This window comes from Euprymna scolopes, chromosome 18, assembly GCF_053919585.1.
Source record: "Euprymna scolopes isolate OS-2025 chromosome 18, ASM5391958v1, whole genome shotgun sequence".
Taxonomy (NCBI): domain Eukaryota; kingdom Metazoa; phylum Mollusca; class Cephalopoda; order Sepiida; family Sepiolidae; genus Euprymna; species Euprymna scolopes.
The window spans coordinates 55,001,814-55,026,715 of NC_136499.1; the positions used below are offsets into that span (position 1 = coordinate 55,001,814).

At 33.2% G+C, this 24,902-nt stretch overlaps 1 protein-coding gene across 14 annotated transcripts in view; it reads right to left on the reverse strand.

Annotated features, from left to right (window-relative positions):
• The window catches only part of LOC145297622 (FMRFamide receptor-like), a 1,184,367-nt gene that overhangs the window by 459,477 nt on the left and 699,988 nt on the right, over positions 1-24,902 (reverse strand). For 12 of the 14 annotated variants that reach the window (XR_013870287.1, XR_013870285.1, XR_013870286.1 and 9 more), the window contains one exon: positions 340-411. The exons of the other annotated variants lie outside the window; for them this stretch is intronic. Coding sequence is in view for 1 of the 12 variants with exons in the window: in XM_080143706.1 (XP_079999832.1) it covers positions 340-364 (25 nt within the window). In the remaining 11 variants the exon portion in view is untranslated. The remainder of the gene's footprint in view (positions 1-339; positions 412-24,902) is intronic. 14 annotated transcript variants of the gene reach the window in all.

Consider the following 24,902-nt stretch of genomic DNA (forward strand, 5'->3'; position numbering starts at 1 on the left):
TAAAAAAAACAAGTATTAGCCGTTAAGAGTGCATAGGAGGCAAACTCACACCCAAAGTTCATTTTGTATAACCGATAGATAGATAGATAGATAGATAGATAGATAGATAGACAGATAAAAATATTATAATTGTTTTTTTTTACGGAAACGGTATAATGCATATATATATATATATATATATATATATATATATATATATATATATATATATAGTTATATGTATGTATATATATATATATATATATATATATATATATATATATATATATATATATATATGTATGTACACCATGATTAAAAATAACACATGCTTATATTAACATAGATATAAAGGCTTACCATCAAAATCCGGAGAAACTTTCATTGTGTGCGTATTTTCTTGTACCTAACCATATATATGCTGAACCTCATCTGAAATTAGAAACGAGATTATATATATATATATATATATATATATATATATATATATATATATATATGCATATATATATACACAAATATATATATATATATATGTACACATAGGCATCTTTATATTTCTCCCAGTATATCCGAGACATGCTTGTCTGCCTAGTCAAGGAATACCAGATACTAATCCATAGGAAAATAATACTAGCCAAATTTAGAGCGCGAAGACATGCGTAGCAAAATGAAATACAACTTATATAAGAATATTAATAGTAAATCACGTGTGATTTTTGCTTAAACAACACTTTTCTACAGTAAATAGATTTAAATATTCTATGTGTAAGGAAAGTTTTGTCTACATGGAAATAATATGCTTGAATAACTTCTAAATTTATCCGTATTTAAACAAACCTTTATTATTTTTTTTAATTTTTGGTTTTGTTTTTTAGTTTAAAGCGAAGTGTGTTATGTACGCTGGCTTAATGATAAAAAAATACTTCGAACTGAAGTTTGTATTATGCATTACTTCAGACTATGGTGTGGAAAAGTAAGTATAGCAAAATTATTATGAAGACTTTTTTTTAAATTCTATGTAAATCTAACGTTTGGGGGCAATCACTCATTTGCATATGTAAGTGTACAAGATTAATTCTGGGCGTTACTTCTTTTAGAGTGTATATCATTTTATGCGGAACTTACTGTTAAGAACTTGCTAATTAGGTGGTAAAAGCAACATTTAGTAAACTGACGTCAAATCTGTATTGAAGATTACTGCAGCAATATAGTAGATTGTTAAGAACATCTCCAATTATGACATCGATTGATTTTTTTCTAAATATTTTTATTTACTGGCACGTTTTTTTCTAGTATACACATGTAATCTAGAAATATAAAAGGATCTCTTTTTTTACTGTATGGCTTCATTAATCGAAGCGTATTGGTCCAGCAACCTGTCAAATTTATTTTTTTAATTATATCTAAAACATGTTTAAAATATTCCTGGTTGGATAGATGTTTCTACTTGATGTTTCTACAGATATGTAAGTGTCAAATTAATCATTTCTATTTATTTCGACTAGTATAATTATGAGACCGCTTTAACGAAATGTTGAATAGCATTTGTAAATTTATGAATAAGTCGTCAACTTCTGTTGACGGCTATATTGCCCCTTCTTTCTGTTTAATATTATCTGAATGATTAGTCGCTATGTTGTCCTCACGGAATTAATAGAACTTAATTGCCTTACTTGCGGCGCTAATCTCATTATTATTATATTTGCTACATAGCTTGACATATCGTCATGAGGAAGAAACACGAAAAATTCATTGTCGCTTTATTGGCGTATATATATATATATATATATATATATATATATATATATATATATATATATATATATATATATATATATATATTAGGAATGGATAGCAACCATATATTTAGTCGCCTAAAGGGGGCATACGGTTTTAACCGACAATTAGTCTGAAAAATTAACGTACTGACTATCTCGACATAGTAAAGGCGTTTATATTAATAAAATATATCTTGGCCTTCTCCTCGTTAAATTCATTAGTTGTCACTCTTGAATATCTTTTACCTGATATCCACTCTGCACACACACACACAAATATATATATATATATATATATATATATATATATATATATATATATATATATATATAGTAATATTTAACAAACATTTTTAGACTGCAACTTGATTCTACGTAATTACGAACGACAAATAAATTAATACTATCGACTAAATAATAACAAAAAAAAATGTTAGTTAGGAACATAATCGACTTAATTTCTATAGTAGTACAAAAATAATAGAAATACATAAATAATAAAACTGTGGCAAACATAAATGATTAGAAAACACTGTTTAGTCTAAGAAAGTTGATGTATATACACTTATGAATATAATCTCGAACTCTCTACATTAAGTCGTTTTATAAATATGGTCACATTTGATTAAACATTATTATTTCATGATGATATTATTCTCGAATCAAAATAAAAAAAAAAAACATTATGAGGATCTTAATTTACTTCCGACAGGACCCAAATTGGATTGATTACTGTTTAAATCCTTGACAATGATGTGAATAAAATATGTATACTCTATCGGTGACAATCTCTAAACAAGTACTCAAATGAAAATATCAGAAAAACCAGCTTGTCATGTTGGATTCTATCTCCGAGATGCGGTTGACGATAACTTTAACACTGCGAATATATTTTGATATTACTATCTTTTAATTAAAACTGCGTATCAAAAGATGGCATGTTTTAAAAAAAGATATGAAGATTGGAAAAATATTATGCACACATACACATGTATCCGTAGCTTAATATCCATACATGTTTTATAACTTATTATATATATATATATATATACACATATATATGTATATTTATATATATATATATATATATATATGTATTAACATTTATATATTTAAAGTTAGAAAGATTTGCCTTTCAAAATAAAATTTATTGCTTGAAACAAAGAAAACAATGTTTAAAATAATGTGTTTAATCCATGGATTTTTAATGTAAGTACTTTACCTAAGATAAAAATTATTAGTATTATAGTAATATTGGGTTGTAGTCTATTTTGTTAAACATCACATATTAAAGATTACCTCCCTTTAGTAGACATAAAGAAAAGGAATGAGGGTTGAAATAAAAGAAACACAGACAATATCTCGTATCTTTATAAAGTAAGACGCCTTTAAAAATGTAGAAGGGTATTATTAAGTTCCATATAGTTTTAAGAATGAAAAAATGGAGAGAAAAAACAAATGGCTCTGGTGAGGTATCTAAAGTAGTAGGTAGTAATTGTTTTAGTTAGAATTAGTCTGTTTTATTGTTGGTTATTCTTAGATCAGCAGCAGTATGTTTCTTTTGTCATAAATTGTAATCCAAATGGTAAAATTGACTTTCCATTCGGTTAAAAGTCAAAATTAAATATCAGTGTATTATTTGGGATTGTATGTTAATTAAGAGCCGAAATACTGAAACCCTGAAGCCAACCGGTGAGCATTAACAAAAAATAAAGCACTAAAGCACGATTATTCGTCTTTATCAAATCGAAAAATTCAATATTTTATTACTATATTTTCAGTGACTGCTGGAGTATTAAGAAAGGGAGGGAAACAGAAAGGATATGGGGAAAGAAAGATAACCAAACGGAAGTTATTATTGGAAGAGTATTTTGAGATGAATGTTCGAGTCATTTCGACGGAAAGGTCTAGGCGAGGTAAATCAGTCAATGTGGAAGATATATCACGAGAATATGGGAAAATAGTAGGTTAAAAAGATGGGAAATTCAGATGTTTACAGGGAAGGAGATGAAGCAATGCATTAAATAAAGTGTTAGAGTGGTCTATAAAGATTGAGTCTAGTTTAGATATTTTCAGTGGAGTTGTATATAAATTTTCCTACCCAATTAAATATAAAACTTTTGATTTCTCTATTTATCTATTTATTGATAGAGAAAAGGTAGTATATATATGTATATATATACACATACATATATATGTATGCATATATATATGCATTAACATTTATATATTTTAAGTTAGAAAGATTTGCCTTTCAAAATAAAATGAATTGCTTGAAACAAAGAAAACAATGTTTAAAATAATGTGTTTATTCCATGGATTTTTAATGTAAGTATTTTACCTAAGATAAAAATTATTAGTATAATAGTAATATTGGGTTGTATTTTGTAAAAATCACATAGTAAAGATTACCTCCCTTTAACATATATATATATATATATATATATATATATATATATATATATATATATATATATATATATATATATACAGTTTGTAAGCAGTATTTTTAGTAAGATTATTATTATCAACACATAATGAAAATCACTTAATTTGGTAATCTATAAAATACTATAAAGATTTGATTACATTTTAGAAAAAATTACTGCAGAAATAATCGGGTAGCTTAAAAAGTGGGCGTTTAGTTTATAAAATATTATACAATAATATGGAAATCTAAAATATTTAGAATTATTAATATTAATTTTACTGTGTTGGGCAATCCTTATAGATTATGATTATTAATAAAAGGAGTTTTTTTTAATATAATTTTAGATAGAGATATTATTATAGAGTTATTATTATTATTTTTTTTCTTTTTCTTATTATTGTTATTTTATATTTACTACTATTAAAATAATATAAACTTTATTTTTTATGCGAAATCAACTCGTCTTATTAAATTAAAACCTGTTGATATCAAGATTACTCAAAGATTTATTAAGATTTATTAAATGGATTGTATGGGTTATAATTGCACATGATAAAGATTGCAGACAAGTACTGAAGATTAATTGTCGTCGAATAGTTTGAGTGATTTTTTTTCAAATTTTATGATAAAATGTATTTAAGAGGGTCCTGGATATGACCTTAAACAATACTCTATGGTGAGGCTTCAGATTGGGGCCTTGAAGAGGGTGGAACCGCCCTTTAATGGCCATTGCTTCAAGGTCCACTCTGACCCGGAGTGGTTGTACCTGGAAGGGTCCCAACTATGGGTATAATAGAAACCTACTTTAAAAAAATATATTCTGTTAAAAAAATGTTCTTCAAAATAACTGGACTCCGCATTAAATAATCTGAAAAGGGTTGATATGCCGTAAAACTAAAACTACCAACCAACCAACGTATATCAGGGACTAATAAATAGAGTTAGTTATTAATATCATTATATCTATTTGGTGCAGTAGCATCACGCGGTTTAAAATATTATTACATGTATTTTAATATATATGTCATAATTACATATTACAGGTGTTTTCTTGGAGTAAAATTCAAAAATTACGAGTAGCGAGCAAGAAGTAATTCCCCTAACCCACTCCCAGGTGTCTGATCTTGCTGAAATTTTGCATGTGCAATGATTTATATCTCTATGTTTTATGTGGCAAAATCCAGCTCTAAACTAATTGTGGTTTCTGTTTTACAGGTGTTGTAAGTGAGCCAGGTGTGAAATGGAGTATGTTGAATGTCGAGCAATGATCAGGTTTTTGTATTTGAAAGGACGCACGCCACAGGAGACATTTGATGAAAGGAAAGAAACTTATGGTGATAATGGCCCATCGTATGACCTTGTAAAACACGGGTATCGTGAATTCAAAAATCGCCGAGACTCTGTGGAAACAGCTCTCAGACCTGGTCGCCTCCCTTCTGCAATTGATAAGCCATCTGCCCGTCAAGTTGAGGCTGCCATTACATTACTATTCGCCTAATAACTCAAGATGCCAAGATTAGTACAGGGTATGTGAAAACTATCATTCATAACCATTTTCATATGCATAAAGTGTCTGCCAGATGGATTCTCAGATAGCTGACACCGTTCCAGAGTGACAACGTGTGGAGACTCGGGGATGACTTTGAAGATGTGCCAAGAAGATGAGTCAAAGTTTTTCAAAAGACTGATTACACAGAGGGAAACCTGGATTCATCTCTATGATCTAGAGACTAAAGCCCAGTCAATGAAATGGAGGCACTTTAACTCACCACCTCCAAAGGAGGCAACGGGTGCAACCCTCCGCTACCAACGTAATGTCCACAATCTTCTGGGACCAGAACGGAGTAGTGATCACAGATTTCCTGGCAATGGTACCACAATTACAGGGGCCTATTACGCTTCACTGTTTAGGAAATTTAGGGAAGCTATCAAAATCAAGAGGTGGGGCAAGATCAGCAAAGATACCCTCCTCCTGTAGGACAACGCTCCGGTCCACAACTCACATGTCGCAAGATAAGAAGCACGGGGGTGTGGTTATGAAATACACCCCATCCTTCCTAATCTCCTGACCTTACACCCACTGACTTTCACCTCTTCCCAGCCATGAAGTAGTTTTTGAAAGGAAAGTGTTTCTCTGATGATGCAGCCTTGATTTCTGAAGTCTCGTTGTGGTTGGAGGACCAACCTGGGGTGTTCTACAAAAATGGTCTCCAGAGCTGCATCAAACGATGTGAGAAATGCATAACACTGCGTGGTTCCTATGTAGAGAAAGACTAATAACTGTGACAGTTTCTTTGCACTACTCCTATGGAGAGTGGATCAGGGGAATTGCTTATAGCATGCCCCTCGTAAAATGTTGCATGTAAACTGTAAATACGTAAAAGGTAGGAAACTTAAGAAAAACTAAACAAGAGAAAACAAAGGATTAGGTAAATTGAAAGATTTTTAATGTCCCTAGATTATATATATATATATATATATATATATATATATATATATATATATATATATATGTATATATGTTTGTATATATATATATATATATATATATATTTGTATATATATATATATATATATATGGATGTATATATATATATATATATATATATATATATATATATATATATATATATATATATATATATATATATACGGTAGCATTAAAGCCCGGCGTTGCCCGCGCGTTTGGAGGTGTATGCTGAGCAAAAACAAATAAAAAAGTTTTTTTTTTTTTTAATTTGACCCCTTTGTTTTGAGCTCAAATAAAGTTTTTAAGTTAGATCAACGTCCAAGAAACCTATATCTAAAATTTTAAGTACGTAGACCAAAAATCGTCGGAGTTTTGTAGAGTTCTCAAAGGTCAAATCGTTGAACTTTTACCCCTTAACAACGAAATTTCTGGCCGAAAACCGATCACATCGATGTTCCCATATCCTAGTACCCGTATATCAAATTTCAAGTCTGTAGACTTAAAATTTACAGAGTTATTGCGTAGGGAAATGTACACAGACATACAGATACACAGACACACAGACAGACACACAGACACACGGACACGTTCACTTATCTATATATGTATATATACATCTATATGTATATATATATGTATATATAAAATTGAATGTGTCTGTGTATCTGTCTGTCTATCTGTGTGTCTGTCTGTATGTCTGCTGTGTGCTTGTCTGTGTGTCTTTCTGTGTATATTTCCATACGCAATCACCCTGTCAATTTTAAGTCTACAGATTCGAACTTGGATATACTGAGTACTGAGATTTGGGAAAATCGAGGTGATCGGTATTAGACCAGAAATTTGGCGAGCAAGAGTCAAAGGTCAACGATTTTATTTGACGGCTGAGAACTCTACCAAACTCCACTGAATTTTTGGTCTAAACACTTGAAATTTTTTATGTAGGTTCCTTGGACATGGATCTAACTTAATACCGGAATTTGCATACTAAATAATAATTTTTAAAGGGGCATAATTGGGTCCAAATTAAAAAAAAATTGACCATTTTTTTGCTCAACATACACCTCCAAATACCCGGGCAACGCCGGGAACCCACGTTTATATATATATATATATATATATATATATATATATATATATATATATATATATATATATATATATATATATATGTGTGTGTGTGTGTGTGTGTGTGTATTTAGTGTAGATGGTAATTAATAAAAACTGAAGAAAGTGCTCAACACTGTTGTAGAGCAAATATGCGTTTTATTTTTTATTACCGTATCTTTCTGGGGCGGGCAATGATTCGGTGTATTTATTTTTAGTTTTTATTTTGTTGTTAATTGTTTGGAGAGGGTCAGCTACCGGTCGCATCCACGGTACACACATGCGCACGTGCACACATATATGCTTAAAAGAAACGGTCACCGGTACACATACATGCCGGCCCTGGCGTGCAAATATATGTGCATATGTGCGCCTGCATGTATAGACACTGCGTGGTTCTCGCTTGCGTCAAATATATACACATGTATACACAGCTGCACGCTCTCCCACACCACATGGACAGCAGGCAGCGGGCATCTATACTCTCACATCCACACACGCATACACAGGCACGTGCACACATACACTGGCACCCCGTGTACACACGGGCGCCCACGTGGATGTACACGCGCGTGCATACACACACATACACACCCAGTTATACAGACAGTTATTGGTATAGACATATTCGTCTGGATAGATTTAAATTTAAGTTCATTTGTAGGTACATAGGCGCAATACTTTCGTTCGATGTAGACATGATTTGGTTAGATGTGGGTGCACACGGGCGTGCCGGCGTATCCCTCCGCATACAAATATAACCCACAGATGCACGCCCCCTCAAGCATGCATGTACACAGATAAGCATGCATACGCACATACACATACGCACGCACATATGCTCTCGTTATATACCTCTGCAAAGATACGTACGCACACTCCCTCGCGCACGGATGTACATACGGGTTTATAGCCTGGCATGCCGTAAATATGGGCGCGTGTGTAATCCACATATACTTAACATACGCATAAATAAGCTCCCACGTACCCGGGATAGTGGTTCTAGATAGCCACGTTTATAGATTTTTGGTAAGAATTTGGGGTGATTTATATGAGGATTGAGTGCTTTAGTTATTGTTCTAAGTTGGGGTATTTTTTTTAAATTTTTACTTTTTTTATATGGTATTATCGATCAGTTTTGGCGGAAGGCTATATTGCGGGGTCATACTCTAACGTGGGTTTCTATGCACATGAGGCATCGGTTGGTTGTACATTTCCATGTTCACTTACCTGTGCAGGTGTAAATCCACATAGGCATATGTAAATAATTTCCGTGAAGGTTGCATGGGGGGAGTGTTGGGGTTGGGCGGGGGTGGCTGGGGGACGGGAATTGATGGGGATTATTGGGTGGTTATGTGAGATGAGGCTATGTGGTGTTTGGAGAAGGTGGTGATTGGGGGTATGTGTTATTTTGTTGGATTTACGGGGATTCTTAAGGGGAGGGAGCAAGGTGGTATGGGGTGTGGGGGAAATTGTTTGATGGGGTTTGGTTCAGTGTATGTCATAGTAGTTGTGGTGGGTCGTTGTATTAGATATGTAATTTGCGGGATTTATGTGGTGTTGTCTAAGGGGTGTTTTAGAGAGGTGTATAGTTGATAAGGAGGTGGGATTTGTAATGCCTACAGTTTATGGTGCTTTCCTGTTTTTTGTTTAGTAATTTGTATCTGTCTTTTAAATTGGCGATAAGGCGTTTCTCGTTTAGGCAGAGGAGACATAGGGATTCTAGGGATTTACATGTGCTAGATTTTCTAAGGATTTTCTATTTTACGGTTGGTATAAGGTTATTTTGGGTTAGATGTAGGTACTGGGTAATTAGTGAGGTTTTGTTAGGGTGGTTAGGGTTTGTGAAGGAGCATTTATGTACTCTGAATCTATCCTTAAATGAGGTGCCGGTCAGGCCAGTATAATATTTTTTGGCGTTTTGGTTTTCTCCTGGTGCAATTGTGGCTTTATATACTACTTCTGTTTGTACACATTGTTAATTAAGTGGGCATTCCGATTTGTTGTTACGAAGATAAGCGTTATTTAGTGTACAGTAATAAATGAGATAATATCGTCGTAACCTTGTTCCCGTCCTCTCTTCCTCTTCAGCCGTCCTCACCCCCCCACTGACCTCATTCACTTTTTCACTCTTTCATCCCAAAATAGCGAACATTTCTGTTAAAGTCTGAGGATGCTACTGACGCCAAAAAACGACCGTGTAGCCGAAGCAATATGTAACTAAACAGAAAGCTGCGGCAATAAACAAATAAAAAGCATATATATATATATATATATATATATATATATATATATATATATATATATATATATTTACTAGCAAAAGGTAATGTTTAGTATATTAAGAATATAGTAATATGTATTGGGAAATTATTTTTTTCTAATGGTAAATTATCTGAAGTTTCTATGTTATTTATAACTGGGTGTATTTAATTTTTTTGATTGTTTGCATCATGAAACAAGCTTGTTTGTAGTACAAAATTGCACGATTCGGAAAGGGAATTTCATTTACTGTTTCGGAAATGCAAATACTACAAATTCTGTTGTTTTACATAGCAGTCACCACTTATCAAGGTCCGGAGGCCAGTGTAAGATAAGCGTTATTTAGTGTACAGTGATAAATGAGATAATATCGTAGTAACCGTTAGTAATGAAAATTTTGTGAATTGGAATAGCTAAGGGGTCTGTTCATCAATAGTTTGTTCATTTTTAACTTGAAGACAAGCAAGTAGTTGTCAGCTGGCAAACCGGCATACGGAAGAGAGTCTGCAGGCGTACAGTTCTAAGAAAAAAAGCTTTGTTCGTTGAATCTATGTTTTAGGCACAGATAAACAGCGGGGAAAGATATTGCCAGTGGTTTCAGCGTGATGGTTTTTTCGTGAAAGTTTGCCAAAGAGGGCAGGAGATTGGAGCTCGGCCAGAACTTTCTATGGAAATAACGTTAAAACAAGTACGGGCTCGCAACATCTCTTCTGTGGGAAAGAGAGTGCAAGGAAGAGAAAAGGGTAGCCCCACTAAGCGTTGAAGTCTAGTTTGCACTCTGTCAAGGCAGAATTCGCTGATTTTTGCAGCCCCATACCAGATGTCTCAGTAGTATTCCACCCTTGGACGTACTTAGCTTTTATATAGATAGAGAGATTCATCAGCAGTGAGATATTTACTGGACCGGTAGAACGATCCCACTATTTATTCCAGTGATCTTTCCAACAGATTTGATGTAGGCATTCCATTTCAGATCAGGAGTAAAGGCCAGGCCCACAACCTAACCAAAACATGGAACCCTCCCAAGACCAAGTCCATCTATTTCAATAGATACTAGGTGGAAATCAGAGCGTTGATGATATGAACATAGACGCTTGGTTTTAGATGTATTAAAAGTAACCAGCTACCTCTTTCCCCATGGTACGCTCAAGATCAGAGGAGATAGAATCAGAGATAACTTGGTAATTTGCGGTCTTGAAATGTTGCCATAGATGGTAGTGTCATCAGCAGAAATATCAACGATGATCTAAGTATGTGTTTTGGGAGATCATTAACGTAAATCAGGAAGCGAGTTGGGCCCAGGGCGCACCCCTGAAAGACTACATCATTAATAACGGAGAGGTTCCGATTTCTGCTCATAAAACACTACTCCTAGAAGGCTATCAGAGAGAAATGGTTTACTGATTGAAAAGACATTTCCAGCTATACCGTAGCATAAAATGTCCTCTCAATTAATAAATCTAGATTTACACCCTGGTGTATATGATTTATTTTTTTTTAAGTATATTCCACTTACTTGAATAAGAAATGTTCTTTAATGGTTTCGTTTTTAATTAAGGTAGTTAAAGACGTGTCTTTATTATTCTGTGTATTTTCATTTTTGATGGAATGTAATTGGTTTGAGATTCTTACTTTTATCAAATGTGCAGTTGCACCTATGTATGGTTTAGGTTTTAGTTTATTTTAATTATTTTATTGTATTTTAAGTTATTGGAATAGGTATTCACAACATGCGGATTTTGAATAGAATAATTTTCAAGGGAACGAGCAAGATTATGTTGTTCAGACTGTTGCGGGTTGATAGTAAGAATATTATTATCTGAATGGTTTTGTTGGTTGTTATTTCATGCTGCCATATAATTTACTGTATCTGAGATGTTTTGATTCAAGTCATTGATTACGCTGTCACTTTGATGGTTTAATTGCATTCATTTATACCATTTATTATGGTCTTAGCTACTTTTTCATATAATTGGGTGATAGTATTGTCTGCACTAAATTATAAATAAAGTTAAGTATGCTATTCTTATACAGATTATTAATGATTGCTTAACTTATGTGGGTAAACATTTTGCATACTATTCTAAAAAATTCTTTCGGTACGGTTTTGTTACGGTCCAGCTAAAAGGGGGATATCGCCATATGGCGTTCTATTGTCTTATTCTTCTGTTTTTCCTATTTTCCTTGTAAGCATCTATTGATAGTGGGTTCTTTAGCATGAACATATTATTGATAGAAATAAATTTTCTTATATTGTTATTATTAGTCGTTAAGGCTATTTAACGTTAATTACTGATTTTAATTCTTTCACTAAAAGGTTTTGTTTGTTATAGTCTTTAAATATATATGTATATCCCGAATTGCTTAATTTATTGTCATACAATGTTGATATTAGGTCAATAGTATTCTTTGTCAGCTTACAAATTTTAATATACCTTCGAATAATATATTGTAATACTTAAAACCATAAGATTCACAAATGTGTAATTTGATTCATTTCCCACATAATTCTTGATATACACACACACGCGCGCGCACACACACACACACACACACATATATATATATATATATTTATATATATATATATATATATACCCACACGCACGCACACACACACATATATGTATAATTAAATATATATATATATATATATATATATATATATATATATATATATATATGTATATATATATATGAGTTCATCTTTTATTGAAATTACAGTTTAGAATATGTAAACAATGATCACTTGCTAAAGTATCCGAAATGTATCAATATGGCGTGTTTGTTTTAATCACGGCTTTTTGGTTGCATCATCTAAAGATTCTCGATGATCGTCGATGAAAACGATTTCCATTAAACGTTAAATTTTACAGGCATTTTATTTACTGTTTTTCGCAAATTATGTATGTCTTTATGTGCGTAAACTTTCGAAGTGTATTTATAACTCACATCTATTTCGCGAAAAAACGAAAACAAATCCAAAAGACGACAATTTCAGGTCTTTGATGCATAACTTCAGCCATTATCCAAATAAAGTATGCGATCCACTTTATGCATGCGTGCAAAATCAATATATATATATATATATATATATATATATATATATATATATATATATATATATATATATATATATAAATCACCCTGTTCGTGGGACTTGCTGGTTCTTAGCGTAAAACACGGGTGATCCTTTTTTTTTTTTTTGCAAATCTTACACAAAGGTTATTTATATTTCTAGCGGTCATTTTTTTTATATGTTTTCAACAGAAATTCATCCGATAATTTTCAAAAATCGTGAAAAAGCTGATATGAAATATAATGTTTTCTCTTATGGATAAAAATAATCAAATCTGCAAGTGAAATAGTTTACGTTAGACGGACAAGGAATATAAACCACTTGCAGCAAATCATTTCTTAAAAAAGAAACAGATTTATTAGAATCTGGGGATATAGCTTAGAAATAGAGTATGCTACTACAGTTGGAACGATATCCAATAAAACAAAGGGTTTATCTCGCCATTTTATTCAGTTTTTCTATCATCAATAGATTAAATTTAAGGTAAAAAAGAGAAAGCATTAAATGTTGCTGAAAGTAATTTCTTTGTTTGCATATTTTAAAACTAAACATTTATCAATAGTGACTATTTTAGGGCGAATACCGCTTACCCTTAATATCTGCTGGCGTTATGTTGCAAACAAATACTGGCAGAATTGGACGAACGACATGACATTTACTTTTGTTTGATTTCTGTTCACGAATTAGTCCATCGCACAAATTATTCCCCGTTATACCAATAGAGGATTAATTCGATTATAATACATATGCAATCTACCAAACAATACCATAGCCTTGAGCCCCTTAGGGGCATAGGCGATCTACAATTTTTTGTAGATGCTTTTCTTGCGACTGTGTTCTTTAGACGGGGTGTGGGTGCTGCCCCCGCACCCAACCTTCCCACAAGTGGCATACAACGCCCAGCCTTCCACAATGGTAACCCATCTGGTACTGACCAGACTCAACTTTGCTTAACTTCTTTGATCTGCCGAGAACCGGTGTGTCAACGTGATTGTGCCGTACACATATGCAATCTGCACGAAGTAAAATATCACGTTTAAGCGTATTGTACGAACGGGCAACGCCGAGTTGCTATATATATATATGTATATATATATATATATATATATATATATGCATATATACATATGTATATGCATATATACATATATACATATATATATATATATATATATATATATATATATATATATATAGAGAGAGAGAGAGAGAGAGAGACGCACCCAATGGGGTAGTTCCAATAGTAATATCAAGCACAATAGACTATCCATAGCTCGTTAAGTGAATATCTGTTACAGCTAACTAGAGTAGTGAGTATACATAATTAATGAATAAAAGTTAAAGTTAGTATACAGTATTAACTCGTAAAAAATGAAGCACGCGAACGCAAAAAGGCAAAAAAGAAGACGTGACGACCAGAAATACAATACGCAATTGAATGCACGCCCACACGAAAACAAAAATGTGAAACAGTGAAAATAATATTGAATACATTAGATAATAAAGGTCTTAACATCATTGCTTTTTAATTGCAATATATATAATAAAAAAGGAAAGATGTTGCTCACAATGTGTTGCTTTACACATCTTTTAACCTATTCTAATGTAATCTTACTTTTATTTTGCTAAACTTATCAAACAACGATGTTACGCCTATTGTTTAGTAGAGCTTAAGCCATTTTACCCTCTTTGTCAATCACATAAATAAATATCTGATTTTAAGTCCTTACGCGTAGCGACTTTGAGATTATATTCACACTAATTCGTTAATAAATGTACACAGAATATATAAACATATAAACATAAACACAGGTCTAGAGGCAATAGAAATACTTAAATATTAATGTATCAGATATAACGTATCAGAAGAACACGTATTATTGCATTATATTAATGATAACTTATTCGTAATCAACCCAAATGAAAGCAGAGATATGACAGTGACAAAACCGTAAAAAATAAACGTATAATAATGAGAGAAGTAGAGAGAAAACCCCTCTTCCAATATGCATTACTCTTGATAAAAGAGGGTTTACACAAACGCTTAAAAATTAAGAATATTGTAATTAAATGTGGACAATATTACACGACTATTAACAAATACACATCTATTATGTAAATGTATATCCTGACAAGCGGGATTTAACCAAATTTCACGTTCCTGGATCGAATAATTCAAATGTATAGAACTGACGCTTATCATAAGCATATGCACGTGTATACTTACAGACGCATGTATCGAACGATATCGTATAATTACAAAGGTTATACCAGAGTGACATTTTATAATAGACTAAGCATCGGCATTTATACCGAAAAAGAGTATTTTTCTTTTTTCCTTGTCAACATGCATAACGAGTTTTCCTCCCAATGACGGAAAATCTATCGGAATCGCAGAAAACCTCAATAAAAAATATACATCAAAAGAAAATTGGTCGATACGACTCTAACGATGAAGATGAAAATGAAAATGAAACAACAAATAACATACAATATTACAGAAAGGATGAGAAGAAGAGAAACTAACTGCGGAGAGATGAGAGATATGTTATTTCTTTATTTGTCTCTGTTTATTCATTGAATAACTCAAGAACGAGGGCGAAGAATCTGATTGTGTGAGGCAATAGAAGTACGTAAATATGACCACAGCGGAGAGACATGTATAATTACATTATATTAATGATAGCGTATTCAGAATTAATCCAACAGAAGGCAGAAATATGACAGCGACAGGAAACAAGTAATAACAAAAGTATTGCAAAGCGCAGAACAGGAGAAACGCAGAGAAAGACCCTTAATATATACACTACTTTTTTAGCATAGAAACCAAAATAACACACTCTGCCCTCAGTAATCGATATATCTTTACACACTTACACTCAAATCCAGTAACAACACACACACACACACACACACACACACATATATATATATATAGAGAGAGAGATATAGATAGATAGATAGATAGATTGATGTAGATATTATCTTTAATGTATTCGTATATAAATAATCTGATGTGTATGTTGTACATAATTCCTGTTTGTTTCTCATACAATCCGTCTTTTCCATTTGGCTGGCAAATGTACGAATGCTTGGTTGGAAGGTAAAAAGAGAATCGACAGAGCCGCGAATATTTTCAACTCGCGGGACTCACTTTTAGACGCGTCGTTACTAAAAAAACAATCGTTTAAATGGATTTACTGAAAAAGCCGATAAAACCCGATGAAAAACCTTTAACAAACACCCTCAATTTAATAGTAGGTATGATTAGTGGTAAATGTGTTTAAGCAAATGAATATGACTTCTTTGATACATACATATATATATATATATATATATATATATATATATATATATATATATATATATATATATATATAGTAAGTTATAAAATTTATATGGCGATTAAACTACACGGAATATTCCGCGTTTCATCCACTCTAGGATTCGTCGGGCTTATGCGGGAATTCTGTGGTCGTTTGTCATTTTTATATGCGCATCTTCTATTGAAATTTTAGTTAGCCAATTAGCTGTCTAGTATCCACCGAGCCCTTCCTATTAGCCAATAAGAATGCATTTATCGGACAAATGCCTATTTGACCTCTGGTTTACCTGCTCCTTTGTGTGTGCTCTATTTAGCCTGGATATCTGTCTTGTTGATCTGTTTTAAATCTAGGTTATTGTTTTTTTATTTATGTCAGTTTATATATAAATATATATATATATATATATACACGTATATGCACATATATATATACATATATATATATCCATACATATATGTGTGGTAGTTTAAGTATATTCATGTTTATTTAATTTATTTATTTGTTTATTTTCTGTTGTTTTTGTCAGTTTTAAAACTATTTTGTATCGCTATACTAGAGTAAATTTTATCTTGTGTACACAGTTTTTTGCTGTTTGTCTTCTACAGTTTAATAGATGTTGGGGTTCTTTAAAGTATAAGATAGCACATTTTTCATGAAGGCATACTATACATGGGTTTTCTAGGTCCATACACGTGGTAGTTTCTCTTATTATTTTCCATTCGACTACTGGCGAATGTCCGCTTTCCTTGAGTTCCCAGTATTTATTCGCTAGTGTTGTTTTCATACGGTGTTTTTTATTGTTGAATGTACTTTTGGGGGCATAGTGTCGAGTTTTGAAATCTAAAGAAGCCATACCTACGCAATATTTCTTGTTATTCGGGTTTTCTTTCGCAAATATTGTGACCTAGTAAACTACGCTTTTGGTTAGACATTAATTTTAAGTGGGCAACTTGTGCGGTGTCTACAGTTGCATTTATCTTGTTCGACATTAGTATTTTATTTATAGTATGGTTATTCTTGTCCGGAGTTGATTTATTATTTTTTTTTCTGCTAGTGTTAGTTTATTTTTGTCATGGTGTCTACTTTTTTATTGTTTATTTTGTTGTTGTTTACATTGTTTTTATTTAATTTTTGTTATTATGTGCGTTAATTATCATCTCTTAATTTTCGAAACAACTGTAGGATAACTTTAAGGTATTTTTATTGAAACTTTTGTGTAAGGGGTTGGTTGCGGGAAAGTGTTTTTCAATAAGATCTAGAAATTTCTTGCCAAGTTTTGTTTTTAACATTTGATTGTATGGGGCCGTATACCAAATTATAGTTCTTTTTCTTCTATTTTTAATTTTTTATAGTTATTTGCGTTTTGTTGCTTATATTTGATATCGATATTTTTGTATGCACTATATTTTAGGGCTGTTTCATAGATATTGGTTGACCTGTTAAATGCATTTTCATCGCTTGAGTTATTACTGAGCCAACTTAGGATCGAGTTAGGAATCAGTTTTATAATTGATGGTGGGTGATTGGACTTAGGGTTTACGTAGCGTTATCTTTTAAGTAGGATTCATATGTGTTTTTATTTAAATGTAACGTGACGTCCAGGGAGTTTGTTATGTTTCTGTTAGCTGATACGTTCGCTTTTAGACCTATATATATAGGTATATATATATATATATATATATATATATATATATATATATTTATATATATATGCGTATTTAGGCCTATATATATGCATGTATATATGCATATATATAAATATATATATATATATATACATGCATATTTAGGCATATATATATATATATATATATATATATATATATATATATATATATATATATATATATATATATATATATATATACGATGTTAATAATGGACATAGTATTACGACAAAATAGAGAAATAAAAAGAACAGACCGAGTTTTGTGTTCATCAACTTTTGGTCTTTTTTCACCCAAGGAAATCTCAAATTATTGACGAAACATTCATGATCACATAACTTGTTCCTTTTTATTTCTCTTTCTCTCTCTGTATATATATATATATATATATATATATATATATATATATATATATATATATATATTTGTATACACACCTATATATGCATATATGTATACATATATATTTGTTATGAATAAACATTTAAATTACGCTTGTTTGTAACACTAAGTGGATATAATTGTAGATTTGTTCCTTAATCTGAGGTGTGTTTATGGCTGATTGTTCGAAAGTACCTACGACAGTCCAGTTTGATGGTACTAAACAGTAAATTTCATTCTCAGAGTTTGTAATTTATTAACTAAATTTACGATTAAATCGATTTTTCTATAAAAACCGTTGTTACATGGGGTATATGTCTCAGTTCCGGGCTACGGACAAAATATTACCCGATGTACTAAGTTTGAGTTTATTATATACAACGGTTAAAAGCAAATGTAATTGCTGGTCGATACTATCAGTCCTCAGGCGTGGCTATCACGAACAAACCTCGCTCAAATCAAAAACAAACGTACCCACGATTGCGATGACCATTACAAGTATCCACAACATGGCGACTTTGTCCTTGTGTCTTAATACATGTATCATAAGTAGAGTGACTGGGCCTTTTAACTTGTGAGGTTTTATTTTTTGTTTTCATATATATTCTATACTATTCAATTTGAAATTTGCATATGATTTATTGTGTGAGCTAAAACTAAAATATTGTTTTAAAAAGAAAAATATTGTATTACAAAAAACGTTATAATCAGACCTTTTCGTATATCAAATAATTATTTTTTAAAGTTGCGTTTTTTAAGGGTTTAAGTCTTATTGACGGTTATTTCAACGATATGCTTTACGAGCAGAAGTTTCAAATGCACACACATTAGCACACACGCACACACATTATATATATATATATATATATATATATATATATATATATATATATATATATATATATATATATATATATATATATATAGGGGGCAGGTGTCTGCAAGAAATTTGCAGAAATTTTTGAATATTTGCACTAATTTATAATACATATTATAAAGTATAGTCCCATTCAAAATAATCTCTTCCACCTGCTATGCAATTATAGTACCATCCACGCAGATTTTGGAAGGGCACATGGAAGTTCGCTTGTGTGAGAATGGCAATTACTATCGTCACATCTTTCATCTCCTTATTTTCTGACAACGAGTGTCTCTAAGGTTTTCCTTGAGCTTATGGCGGAGCATAGTCTGGATTAAAGGTGAGTGTTGAACTGTTTTGATACTCATCTTGTTCAAATAGTATCCGACAACTATGTAACAAACTTGGCACATACTCTAAGTTGATCTTCAGTGCATTCAGCTCCTCACGTCTAATTGAGCTCTTATTGATTCTGTTAACACACCGCTGTTTTATCGATAAAAAAGTTTATTTGTAAAATTACCTCTAGTTTTCTGATTTTCCATTAAAACTCTTATGCCACTTAAACCGATTTGCGGCCGTTGCAAGATAGCCCAACGAAATATAAACCATCCCATCCGCCGTTGCTGTGTCATATTTAAAATGTTAAAAATATAATGTTATTTCATATCCATTATTGATAGCGTTTACTTGTCAGGATCGAATTCTTGAAATTCACCAGCTGCGAAAATCTGACATTAGTAGGGTGAATTTGAATTCTTTCCGTAGCCGTTACTTTGAACCTGATATCATAAAAATTGGTTGGTAATCTCAAGAGGTATATAACAGTAACACAGAATTTTGAAGCGTCAACGAATATTTTAAATGGCTATACATAAAAAATCTTGAACCCTATTGATTAAACCGTTTATATATATATATATATATATATATATATATATATATATATATATATATATATATATATGTGTGTGTGTGGGTGGGTGTGTGTGTGCGGCCGCGTGTGTGCTTGTGTGTCTGTGTGTCTGTGTGGCCGTGTGTCTGTGTGGCCGTGTGTGTCTGTGTGTATATTTATAAATCAATGTATCTGTTTATTAGATAAACTGTGTCAATCGGTTTATTGCAGATAAGGAAAATATAAATATCCCACTGAATATACGTCACAAAAATGCAAATTGTACCATCAAATTGCTGTTTCAGTTTAGTTATTTGCCAAAATTTTATTGTATTTTTTTAATTGTTTTATTATATTTTCACCCCAAAAAAGGCATATTGCCACTTCGTTGTAGGGGGCTACTATGAGGGACATAAGCATCAGTGGTACTGTGTAGGAAGTTGGACAGTAAGATGTCGGTTCACGTTGCACTTGCACTTCTGCTTGTCAGTACGGTCGGGGAAGCAGGGACCCGGAAGGGAATTCCAAAGTTTTGCGGTTCTGGGGAAGAAACTACTGGAGTAGAAGGCTCTCATGCAGCTAGGGATCTCTAATTTGAAGGGGTGGGATTTAGCTGCTTGTTGGGTTTGTCAGGGGTATTTACGTCGAGGAAGCACAAGTGCTTACAGTTCGTCAGAGCATTCACCGTTAAAGTACTTGCAGAACAGACAGAGGTATGCAACATTTCGTCGATGTGATAGCGACTGAACTTTAGCTCACAGTTCAAGACCTATCAAATTGGCGACTCTCTTTTGAAGCTTGTTTAGGGACGAGAGACTAGTGGCAGATGCAGAGCCCAAACATGAGAACAATACTCCACACATGGGCGAATGGTGCTCTTATTGAGGTATAGGATACTTTCAGGTGTTAATAGCTTTCTAGCACGGTAGAGAGAACCCGCATTCTTTGCAGCGGTCCTGGCAATGCTTTCAATGTAATTGTTCAATATCATGTTTCCTGTGAACGTTAGGCTGAGAAGTTTTAAAGATGTTCTTTCAGATAAAGATTCATTGGCCATTGCTATTGGCGGTAGAAGGTTTCTTGTAATTATTAAAGGAAACCAGTTTAGTCTTGGCAGCATTGAAGGTGACCATTCATGTTGTCCCTATTCCACTACGGATCGGAGATCTGCCTCTAGTGTTTCTGCCATTTAGATAGGTGTTCATTTGTTTTCCTGTCGTGTCTGTTATGTAGCGTAGTGTCGTCAGCATACATACCTATCCCACAGACAATTTTTTTAATGAATATTAAGAATAACAGAGGTCCCAGGATAGACCCCTGGGGCACTCCCGCATTTATATCATATTGTTTAGATGTAAGACCGTCAAGGACAACCTGGATTTTTCTCTTATCGAAGAAGGAGCTAATTATGTTATGTATTCTTCCAATGATGCAGTATGATCTGATTTTCTTGAGAAGACCCTCAGGCCATACCCTGTCAAAAGCCTTAGATATATCTAGAGCTACCGTTCTACTCTACCCCGTTTTGCTCAGTGAGTGGTATATGCGTTCTGAGATTAAAATTAAGAGGTCTGCTGTGGAACTGGCGTGTCTAAATTTATATTGTTGGTCAGTCAGAAGTTTAGCATCTGTAAGGTGATGGACTATATCTTAGTTGATTATTGTCTCAAATATTTTGGCGAAAAGTGGGAGGAGGCTAATGGGGCGATAATTTACTGGGTCAGTTCTTTCGCCAGAATTCTTGAAAACTGGCACTATAGAAGCAGTTTTCCAGCAGGCAGGGAAACAGGATTTATTAAGGCATTTGTTGTGAAGTTTAAGGAGAACTGGATCTATATCGGCGGCGCACTTTTTTAATAGCACAACCGGGATGAGTTTAGGTCCACATGTTTTTTCAGTGTCAAGCTTTCTTATGGTCACATGCACCTGAGCAGGGGTAGTTTTCAGATCGTCTAGCGTGGCGTCTGTCTGCAAAGGAAAGTCAGGGAGAGGGTGGTTAGCAGAGTCCGGTGTGTAGTTGGAGGCAAACCGTCTAGCAAGCATGTTAGCCTTCTCAGTTGCTAAGCAAACAACCTCGTGATTGTTGGATAGTGGGGGAATAGTTGATTGCCTATTATTTACTACACTGTTGTAGATTTTCCAGAAGTCTCGTGTTCCTAATTTCTGTCCTTCTATGCGTTTTTTTTTGGTGGTTTCAGTAAATTCTCTCTTAGCTGTCGCTTTTCTTTCTGACAGCTATTCTGGCTTCTATGTACTTTTGTCTGTTTGAACTGGATTTATGTTGATTAAATTTGTGGTACGCATGCTGCCCTTGCGCTATGGCAGCTGCACACGTTGACGTAAACCATTGGGGAGAGTGGGATTGGCTATTGAATTTGCGTGTGGGAACATGCGCTTCAATTGCAGTTTTGAAACATACAATGGTCTCATTTGCGCAATGTTCAGCAGGAAGTGAAACGATATTTTGCCAGGGAGCGTCTCTGATGAGGGCTTGATGGCTTCCCTGTCAGCCTTTTTATAACATCTCGTTGTATTAGCAGTGGCTTTTCAGTTTGTAATCTAGAGTTTAGGGCGATTTCAACCATTACCACTGCATGATCAGCGTTCCCAAGACGGCTGTGGGCATTCGTTACAGAGCCATCGGGAACTGTGGTCAGAAACAAATTTAGAAGCGATGCATGTTGTTCTTGCTGGTCTTGGAAACGGGTTGGAAACGTAACTATCTGTGATAGGGAATGAGATATAGAGAAGTTACGTGCTGTGGTACAACCTGCATCTGTGTGAGTAGGAAATCCAAGCCAGTTGCTCTTATAGATATTGAAGTCACCAAATACATGCACTTGTGCGCTAGTGTCGAGTGAAAGTGCTGTATCTATGCTGTCAGAGACTTTGTTTATTAGGGTACAGCCCTGGGTTGAAGGACAGCGGTAGAGAAAATAAAAGTAGGTAATGCTGTGGTGAATGTTAAGTCTAAAGCACATAAAGGCTTGATCGTCCGAATCTAGTTTAGTTTCTGTAGTCAAGAGGAGCGTGTTTCGAATGTAGACGTGAAGCCCATGCATATGTCTGCCAGAGTCCTTACGGCAGAGTCGCAGATATCCGGGCAAGTTAAAGTAATTAGAGGGGATGAAGAAGTGTAGGTTAGTCTCACTTAATGCTAAGATATCCGGGGTGTTTGTTAGGAGAAATGCTTCAACATCATTTAAATTAGTTTTAAGTTCACGGAGGTTCGTATATGCGAGCCTCAAGGGAGTAGGCAGGTTGTTTTTGTTTGAGTTTTGGCCTAGTGTTAGCGTAATTTTTTAATATACTGTCATTTTTATTTTTAAGAGTTTCAGTTAAGGTAATGGGTGCTGAACAAGTTGTTATGCAGAACACCAGGCATTCAACACAGGCAGATCATCAGTTGTCCCTCCATCTACTAGGGTTGTGACCTCAAGATAGCCCACCGGGGACGAGTGTAAGGCCCTTTCACTGCACGACAGGGCACTACAAACATCCCGATATTATACAACTGTTGATAGAACAGTCACTCTAAGCGCTAACAAAGAGTAAGGGATCCTGAACTACCAGTCGGGAACAGTAGCCAGGTACTGTCTATCCGGTACCCTCAACCCATCAGATGATAGTCAACCTAATTCGTGCTATATGCACGAAGTTATTGTATTTTATTGATTATCAAGTAATTCATACTGCCCACGCTGTATTGCGCATCTTTTAATATGCCAATAACTCGGCCGATTAGTGATTATTTAAAAGCAAATGCTGATTTCTGGACTCGCAAAGATTTACCTACAGAGAGGGAAAGGATCTCTTGAACAACCCGAACACGAAATCCCGAAAAAAAAGGCCCCCAATATATATATATATATATATATATATATATATATATATATATATATATATATATATATATATATATATACGTATAATTTTAACGGTTATATGAATATTGGTCTAATCTTAAAAACTCGAAAATTAGAAAAATATACATTATCTTTCTTTATAAGTTTTGTAACGTACACACTAGATGTGAGCTGCAATAGAATAGTTTTATTTGTAATTAGCATAAAACTATCTAACGAGGGAGAACCTGAACTATTTTCCAGGATATTTACTACACACACAACAACAAGAAAGGTACTTGTACATTTAGTACATGTTTATATTTCCTGTAGCAAATTATTCATGATTTTAAGGAATTTTACACGCAGTGGGTAAATTTACATCGTGACTATCGTTTGTATTGCTTACAGTATTAAAATTGTATTCAACCTATCTAGATTATTTATTACTTGATTATAGTAACTACTAAAAAAATAATAGGCATAATAATGTAGACATTATAACCTGAGCCACTGGTATTACTTTTGAAATAATAATTGTTCATAGAACGCGGAACAATACAACTGTACTTACGAATGACTTTAATGCTATCACGGTTATGTACATATTTTCGACGCCGTGAGATAATTAAATATTTTGTAATACCAAAACAATAAATAAATAGCAGACATCTAGCATCAAGTACATGATGACATATGGTGACTTAATAAACGTCGAGCAATACAGTGTGTTCTTGCTGAATATATTTCTGTAATCTATCTATCTATCCCTCTCTCTCTCTCTCTCATATATATATATATATATATATATATATATATATAT